Below are 9,576 nucleotides of genomic sequence, written 5' to 3'. Positions count from 1 at the left end.
GTTCTAGTATTCTGTAATGTTGGCCTTTAAATACGTTATCTCAAACATCAACGGAATTACTCTGTCTCACAGTATTGCAAAATTAATACTTGTCCTCCAGATTATGTACAAAGTACATTGAGGCCTTTCAAAGAATAATTACCCAAGTAAAATCAATGAAAACATGTCAGTAAGATAGTGTTTAAACGTTTCCGTGCAGTGGTGCATAACGTGTGATAAGAATCAGTGTGGCTTCGAGTATTACGTGATATTAAACGTTAAACCACCCAGCCCTACCATTTTAAAGGATGATAAGGTTGTGACATTTTATGAGTATTTTGTGATTGGTCGAATTTACCTTTATACCCTAAGTCAATATTCCCCTTCAAATAACGCGTAGTTTCAATGAATACATCACACGTCGCATCAGATTGGCTTTGTTGATTTATGTATGATGTTCTGATGAATTACCTCCCTTCCACTATGCTGATAATTACTAACTTTTCATGTTTGTCGAAACGCAGTCGTGAGCATTACTTGAATGAGGAAGTATTTGACTATTTCAAAGTCTAGTTTTAGCAATGCAGATAGGTGAACTGGTCAGTCGAGTGACTTCCATTGGATAAGCGTACATGGGTTGTACATCCTGTCAGTCATTGAGGGAGAAAACACTGTTGAGTTTGACAGATTCAAGGTTGTATTCATAAAGAGTGTGTGAAATGATTACTCAATGATGTGAGTAAGTCTGGCCACTGGAGGGATAGGCTGGAAAGGGATCATTTACAGAGAGAGGATCAAATTGGTGAGCTTGTATATTGAAATTGATATTTTTCTTAATCTTTTTCGAGTGAGTGATTGAGTGATGCTATTTCAGCTATATTACACCTGTAAAATAATCAAGCAATACTAGTGGTTGATATGAGAAAACGAGTATTGTTTTTTCTAGCATAGGTTGTTGTTTAGATTTACATATATACATATATCTTGTCAATTGGTTCCAGCTTCTGTGTAGTTACAAAGGCATCTGTTTATTTTTCGACTGATTCTTAACGTTATATTGATGACTTTATCCATTGATGTTGTCATATAGAGATATGACGTCACGAGAGGTGGATACAATGAATTGACACCACAGCTAAAAGAACGCTGCGGCGCCGCTGCCATTCACTTTACTGTTAGTAAAACTTAATTCCCCTTTTGTTTGATTGTTCCCCCCTATTTTGAACGATTTGACATTTAGTCTGCTATCCTCGCCTGCTTAATCCTGGGTAAAAGCACTTGCCTTCACACTATGGTGTAGGCTTTATAAAGGTGAATGTCAAACAATGACTCATGATTCACACTAGAAGATCCACAGTTGACGTCAACGATGCCTAGATTGGTACCTGTGCAAAGTGGAATGACCCTTGCATTCTTGCATGCTGGTAACTCTGCAACAGTTAGGATATCACGTCTCCACTATCACAAGACTTGCAAACAAGGTCCGTTGCTGATCGACTACGTCCAGGCCGACCTGGGGTTGCAAACACCTGGACAAGGTCGCTTTATGAGGGTTACACATCTCAGGAACAGAACTCAAGCAGCAACAAGAGCTGTTGTTCAGGGCCAAGGGGAGCAGTAACAACAAACACGACGACGTCTCCACGCTGCTCAACTCCACTGTCGACGTCCGTATGTGGGAGCAATTTTGAGACAACAATACTGTCCGCGACGTTATTCAGGCTGACAGATAGGCTGGTGAAAGTCTGATCGTGTGGGGGAGATTACAGGTTAGGTCCCAGCAATAGATACCAGCTTCATGTCTTCCGTCAACGTGAGACTGCTGGCGTGTATGGGGAACGAGTTCTTCATCCTCATGTTTCTCCCATGTTTGTTTCACATCCTTAACTGCAGTTGTTCCAACAGGGCAAAGCACATTATCATCCGTTATGGTCGCCGACTAACACTAAGCTAACACTATCACTCGAAATAGGACGAAATCGAAATTGCAGAATTAGAACAGATAATAATATTTGAGTGGAACCACTTGTGTTGGACATATTTTCAACGCCTTTTGCCTTTTACACCCAATGGAATATGTTTCGTCGGATAATCGAGGATGGTTATTGTCTGGCTTTGACATTTACTAGAACTGGGTGGATGTTTCTGCTGGTGGACTGAGTGGCATTTATCAGTTATTATGCTGAGTTATTATGCGGAGACAACTTAAAAATGTTTGGACCGAGACATAAAAACTGCCCCCTATTGTGTTCCATAATTTGTTAAACAGCAGAATCACGTCATAGGTTACAACTGTCTGAACATCAAACGTCAATGCCAGAGACTAACCTTTCTCGATTATGAATCGAAGTATATCTAAATAGGTGGAAAATGTGAAAGAGCGTTGGGACTTCTATGGATGGATGACTGGAAATCAGTGATAACGCCAGGTGCTCGCGAAAAGGGTAAGCATGTCCTGCCCTACCGTTAGCACCTTTCACTTTATTCTCTTTACAACCGCCTCGGAGGTCTAGAGATAGAGCGTCCGCCCAGAGAGTTGAAGGTCCGGGTTTCGATGCCCGACCGCGTCATACCAAAACACGTTGAACGATGTGAAAGATGGTACTTGTTGTTACCCTGTCTGGCGCTCGTTATTAAGGGGCTAAAACAAGAACTGGTCGGCTCGGAGTCAGTATAAAGTGTCTGAGTGGGATATTCATGTTACACTGCAGCATGGCAACTCAGTGGGCTATCACTATAAATAGGCATCAGTCCGAACTAGTACAAGCACACACACACGCACACACACACACACACACACACACACACACACACACACACACACACACACACACACACACACACACACACACACACACACACACACACACACGCGTGAATGCACGTCGCTATATAAGTGCAATATTCTTGGACGCGACGTCAAACCCAATTTCACCTCCCCTAACCTATACTCTTTCCATAAAATGTTTCTGTTTGTTACCTGACACTACATAGAAATACTGTTGTCATGTGACGGCCGCATGTTAAAAAAAGACACATTCAAGTGATTTACCAGATTAGTCAGGGAATCATAGATTTTGTTGACACTATAGGTAAATTATGAATTATTTCTTCTGTGCATAAATTAAGTTATTCTGCTGTTTATAAGTAAATTCAAAAGCGTTAGAAAAATAGATTCGTAGTGCAACACAATGGGGGGCAGAGTGGTCTCTGTATTTTTATGTCTCAAAAGGATTCTTGCCATTCCTTCTGGGTGATTGGATCTGTTTTATGTGACGTTTGATACCTTTAAGAGACTTACCCGAATTCAACATTCCAAAACTGCATAGTGAACTTTGCAATTATCGCTCGATCTACCACAGAAGCATTAAATTAACACATTTCTCTTTAACGTTTACGTAGACCCTTGTTGTTATAATACTACTGACAATGTTCTATATGACATAATCAAAGTATCAAACAAGTTTATGATATTTTTAGTTGTTGTAAATAATGTATGATTTGTTGTTTCAATGTGACAGGTTTCAAGATGACACCTTCCAACACAGTCGCGGCCCTGACTCTACTCCTACTGACACAGTCACTCTGCGGTCAGTCCAACACATCTTTAGAGATCATTTGACGCTAATAATGAGTGATATATGATAGTCAATAGATGCTAAAGAACATTTTCAAATGACACTACAGTTCATCTGTTATGGTTAGTGGGTATTCTTTAACTTGTTTTGAGTATGATATATTTTTTGACGAATATTGTTATTAATGTATTTAAGAAATGGATTTCACGTTGTGCTGGCTAACTGGAATATGATGGATCTGAAGCGTCCAAAATATTAACGTGCACAGTTTAAAGCGTTCATACTCAAGTAAACCACCACAATGTGAAATTAATTTCTTATGAATTCGTATTTTGTATTTTAAGGGATGCCACTTTTACTGCCAAGCACATTTTAGATGATTTACGTTACCCGTTACACAGAAATGCAGTGATCCACTTCACCCTTACGCACAACAAAGTAGTTCCTATTCCATGACAGTAAATGGTATCTTCAAAATAGGAATTTCCATACAATTATTATTTCAAAATAACTCATTTGAGTATGTGTGTATAACAAACGAATCAATAGGTATTCCAGCCTTGTCTCAATTACTTTCATCACAGTTTCCACAGGATTCATCTGCCCAAATCTCAGCTATCTGGACTCGTCTGTACAGTTGATCTGTACAGGGGGGAGTATTTCACACAAGTACATAAACCCCAGAGGTGTAGATGTTGCTCAATGTCCACTGATAAAAGATAGGCCATGTACACCTGCAAACGCGTCGGCGTCTGTCATCAGTAGCACTCAGACTGTCTTCAACGTTATGGCTGTAACAACAAAAGATGCGGGAACATGGTCATGTGACTTTGGAGTTAATGAAGTTGTGACATGTAACTTGACAGTTGCAAGTAAGTATATTTTCAAAACTCACATTTAATTATCGTGTTTTCTATACGCTATCTAACTGTTAAAACAGAAAAAAGGTACAAGGTCAACTAATGTCCAATATGGTTTAAGTGTTGTGAATGTTGAATCTCCTAAGTATCCATAAGCATTCATAATTTACAAAATGGTCGTTTGGTAGGCAGAGGAATCTGCAGACAAAGCTAGTTAGGAATAACATTGTCTTTCTAAAGTATTAGGGTATTTGTCGGGTTTAAAGAGTGAAATATGTTGATAGTTTCACTGTTTTTGCTGCTGAAATGAGAGTCCAAAACTGTGTACTTACACACATTTTCAAAACTGATTGAAGCATCTGAAAAGTGTTTTTTAATGTTCAATACTGGGACTTATAGACATCAGTAGAATGACAAATAATGTTGTCTTAGCTAAGTCTGAAGTCGAAGTGATTCTGTGTCTGCTTCTTGTGGTAACACAGACTTGCCCTGGATATCCATGGAATCAAAGAATGGACATTGTCCCGTACCTATATCACTCCAAGCGCAACAACGCGAAAACATTTATAACATTGTCGTGTTGTCACATTTTCATACTTGGATTTGATTTGATTTTTTTCGCATTGTCGCCACATCTAAAATGTATGAAGAAAGGCATTATCGTGATGTGATCCTGTGTCCATATTAGGTCGAAGTGAGTCTGTGCATGCTTCTTGTGGTCAGAAGAGCCGGGAAACACATAATTGTCCTGAATATCTATGAAATCAAAGAAAGAATATTGTCGCGTTGTCGCAAACATGCAAGATGGTCCTACATTAACTGTGCTTGTATATTTATCTTAACCAAAGGTGAACATATGTCGGGTTGTCACATTGTCACCTCATCTTAATGTATGTAAAACGGGTGCTAGAATGCGCGACAACTAGACGCTGCGAGTCGCATCTTGTCATTAGTAAGACGTATGTGTACTATTCGAATGGTTGCAAAACTCTTATTTAAAACCAGAGTAACAAAGGGAATATGATTTGTTCACAGATGACAACACATATTTAAGTTTGAAAATATATTTCATTTACCGCTATTGTAGGTGTCGTTTTCTCATAAATCAACATGTTTTTACAGCAAGAAACAAACTCTTTCCATTGTTATTACATATAATTGCCGCCACCGTTTGAGATCGATGGGGAATACGTTTGATTCAGTTCTTTCAGGCGGCGGGATTCGCTGTGTAGAGTGTTGCGTCTCGTAGGCGCGCGCAAAAAAATATGATCTTGGGTTCAGCACCAAACGCATCACATCGGGTTTTACTCCTACGTCAAGCTACCACGTCATGAAAATATTGAAAGGATGTTTAACAGGCCCACTCATTGAAATCGATTGTCGTTTTTCCGCATCCGCGATTCCTCCAGATTAAGTGTCATGACTTGTCAGTATGTGGACTTCACTAAAGTGGCAAAGTTCCAGATTCCCCGCATGTGTGGGATGCATTTGACTGAATTTGAACCGACTTTTAAAACCTGAAATAGGCTGAATTGAATTTTGAGTTTATAACTTGACACATGTATCTCTAGAATAACAGCAACATCTGCTTGTCGTGAGAGGCGACCAAATGGATTGGGTGGTCGGGCTCTATGACTTCAGTGAATGCTTCTCTTCGTACCTCAAATGGATAGATCGATGCTCATGATGTCAATCGCTGGATTGTCTGGCCTAGACTCGATTATTTACAGACAACCGCTGAGTGCGGCGTCATACCAAAAACAAACAAACCTAGTTCAGTTATTTGCTTTGAACATGGATCCGTAATGCTGTGTGTGAACTCTTGATATACACACACCAAAGCGATCATTCAGTAATTTTAGCCTCAAAACCTAAACCTCGTAACCACCATATATCAGTCGGCATTTTCTGTAAAGACATTTCAATCAAAACTTTCTCATTTCAAATTGCCAGTTTTCATTTTTTTTTAATTGTGTTATCATTCCTGTATGTAATGTTTCAGAGACACCAAGTTGCAGCATCACCAGTAAGGAAGACACTGATGTACTTGCCCAGTATCAGGAGCTGACTCTCACAGTGGACATACAAAACTATTACTGTTCCACAGCCCTAACCTTCTCACTCCAGACCGGGAATGTGACAACACTGCTGATTGAAGCTGACTCTGTAGCAAGTGTTACTCACAACACTTCTTCAGTAACCCTGAATGTGATGGACTCCCACCTGGGGATTGTAAGACTGATATTCAACTGTCACAACAGTCAATGGAATCTAACCTGTGATGGTGTGATTGAACTCAGTGAGACTTTTACGTTATTTCAAAGAAACAAAGAACCTGATTAGTAGGCTTAAATTGGTACAGGTCAACACCACTCTTACAGTTATTGTGCAATGTAATGAATTGATGACGCCTATTTTATAACATGTTAACATCCCAGTCCTCATTTCCATTTGTTTAGAAGATACGTTGAAATCAGTTTATTTAAAGACATGTGTCTTGTTAATAAAAGTCTATATCTCCTTATAAAAAAAACCAACAATTGAGAAATAGTCCTCGATGCACACCAATAAAATTTGTGTAGCTCATAAATAGAATATATCAACGTATTCATTTCTTACATCTACCTTTAAGTTTCTAACAGGTAGCTACATCTGTTTCAGAGACTCCAACCTGCAGCATAACCAGTGACAAGGACAATGACAGACTTGCCCTGAATGAAGAGCTGACTCTCTCAGTGAACATTATTGGCTACAACTGTCCTGTAGTATCCAACTTCACTCTACAGACAGGGAACGTCCAACAATTACTGAATGTCAGTGGTGCCGGGGCTGTCATTGATCGTGCAACACAAACCTTTCATGTGACCAAAACACACCTGGGTGGTGTTAGGCTGATGTTCAACTGTCAACAGACACACTGGAATCTGACCTGCGCTGGCATAACGAAACTCCGTAAGCATCCATTAAGAGTCTTAAACGTAACAAAACTCAGGGGCTGACAAAATTGAGAATGACTACCGTATCGGTTCGTCGGAGGTTTTTGGAAATATATTCGTCGATCATTTTAATTGGATATTATCGTCGGGAATATTACCTCATGACTCTCTGGCTCTGAACGTCCTATCTACGCAAATTGATATCATACATAACTTTACGTAATCAGGTGTTATGTTTAGTAGAAACAGAAATTTCAAGCCAGCAATAAAATGTTTAGCAGAGATTGCATCTAAAGCCATGTTCTGTCTTCTAAATAAATCGATAAATTATATCTTTGATAATAATATTTATTATTATCATGCTAAGAAACCGTTTCTCCTGTACCACCACGTTTGTTTGTTGTTGAACGCCCACCCAGCAACATTCCAGTTATATCGCGACAGTCTGTAAATACTCGTATATGGACCCAACAGTTAAGTGATTGACAACATCGATCAACACAACTGGAAATAGGATGGCACACACCAATCAAGTCAGTGAGCCTGATCAGTGGCCACTCACAACACGAATGGGTTCCTAAAGAGCAATTCGAAACCGCATCTTCACTGGGATAGTTTGATTTCAATCCATGTCAAAATATCAATGGTTATACGACAGGGACACATCATTAAAACACGAAGGGTACGTTGTTTCCATCAGTATATTGTCAATGTCTACTTTTGTGTTCCGGTAAACACTACTGTTGTGCGTGCACTCGCATATTGTGTATATATTCGTTGTTGATACTATAATAGAGCTACCAGTTCAATCCATACAAAATACGCAACATGCATAAGGTGGACATATGCCCCAATTCCTGCATATGCGGCGGCGGCTGTGTCGCGGTGATTTATACCCTGTACACAAGACACATTCTCGTAGTGTAGAAAGCGATTAAGGGCATTGTAATGTGACGTTTAACAGTCGCCAAATCTTGGGAGTTTCATTTTCCATGTGAACATTCTGTTACAGTCATTATAAGCCGATAGTATGCCCATGCTGTTTGGCTTTGTGTCTGTTTTTCTCCAATGCAACTTCTGTATTGTTATTTAAGCAAGGGTATCTAACTATGACTTAAACGCCTTTTTAACATTGCAGAAAACGTTGGACTAGCCACAGCCTCCACTATAATTATGGTTGCCTGCATTGTGGGTGCGATAGTGTTTCTCATCATCGTCGTCATCATCATCGTGTTTCTCGTCAAAAGAAAACAGGTAACTCGAATAAAACCACAACCATCAGTTAAGCCTCCTTCCCCTCCTTTTCCTTCCGTGGAGCTGAATGATCTTCCAAATGGATCAAAGAACATAAGTGTAATAAATGCAGGAGGTTATGCATGTCCTTGGGATGTCGTCAACAGATCAAGTTCGCGAACGGAGGATGAATCACTCGACTTATCGTTAGTTAATAACGGGAGAGTGGTTAAAGTGTTCGTTTCGTCTTGTGAAGTTCATGCCTAAAACCAGTGTAAATGGAAATTAACTGATTCATTCACTCAACCGTGTCACTTCATCTATGTTTCAACGTACCAGTAAGCAGGTTGATAGACATGCAAACAGTTCTCAAACTCTTCCCACACTATGTTATCTTAGATGGAGATTGATCAAAATGTTTATTACATTTATTCAGCAACTACTCAAAAGCTGTAACCATCGCACTCATTAAAATACTTCAGTCCTGAATGTAACTTAGTACGATTATTGCTCAATGTACAATTAGCAATACCGATCCAAATATGGAAGAAGAAAAAAAGAATAATGTTTTCATAACATCAATAATTTACCTGTGGGGAATCACCATAATGCGTTGTAGGTAGGAGAGGTGTTTGTCTATAAAATGCGGAGCTGAACACATAAAAACCAGGATTGGTCGGCTCGGAGTCAGTATGCTTTGTCTTCGTTGGGTATTCATGTAAACTGCGGCATGGTATCGGTATTCGGTGTGACGTGACCGGTGATCCGCGACCTTCCGCTCTCCGGGCCGACGCTCCATCCACTACATCACCGAGGCGGTCTTGTTGTGTGAGGAGGAACCAAACAATTCAAAAAAAATTCACGACAAAAATAAGTTTGTTTGTTTTTTCATTCTATTTTCCGGAGCAAATAATGTGTATCAAAACCGCCCCTAAAGAGAGACATTATTATTTCCACATATTGATATCAGGAGCTCTCCTTGTGTAGTCT

General features: G+C 39.6%; 1 protein-coding gene across 1 annotated transcript; it reads left to right on the top strand.

Moving 5' to 3' along the window:
• Nucleotides 1–546: 546 nt before the first annotated feature.
• Nucleotides 547–9,210, top strand: LOC125375944. The gene is made up of 6 exons (XM_048387008.1): nt 547–781; nt 3,501–3,569; nt 4,142–4,429; nt 6,420–6,716; nt 7,079–7,369; nt 8,492–9,210. The coding sequence occupies exons 2-6, from the start codon at nt 3,509–3,511 to the stop codon at nt 8,851–8,853; spliced, it is 1,299 nt and encodes a 432-aa protein (XP_048242965.1). The 5' UTR covers nt 547–781; nt 3,501–3,508; the 3' UTR covers nt 8,854–9,210.
• Nucleotides 9,211–9,576: the final 366 nt, after the last annotated feature.

The sequence above is a fragment of the Haliotis rufescens genome, unplaced genomic scaffold (assembly GCF_023055435.1).
Source record: "Haliotis rufescens isolate VD_foot unplaced genomic scaffold, xgHalRufe1.0.p SCAF_63, whole genome shotgun sequence".
NCBI classification, from domain to species: Eukaryota; Metazoa; Mollusca; class Gastropoda; order Lepetellida; family Haliotidae; genus Haliotis; species Haliotis rufescens.
The sequence above is the reverse complement of the archived record's forward strand: the minus strand, read 5'-3'. Positions and strand labels throughout refer to the sequence as shown.

What these genes read in the sequence shown, in the direction of transcription:
- LOC125375944 (XM_048387008.1), top strand. Translation starts at nt 3,509, where the DNA reads ATGACACCTTCCAACACAGTCGCGGCCCTGACTCTACTCCTACTGACA. An exon ending in ATGTAACTTGACAGTTGCAA is followed by an intron (nt 4,430 to 6,419) that starts GTAAGTATATTT and finishes GTAATGTTTCAG; the next exon opens with AGACACCAAGTTGCAGCATC. An exon ending in TGATGGTGTGATTGAACTCA is followed by an intron (nt 6,717 to 7,078) that starts GTGAGACTTTTA and finishes CATCTGTTTCAG; the next exon opens with AGACTCCAACCTGCAGCATA.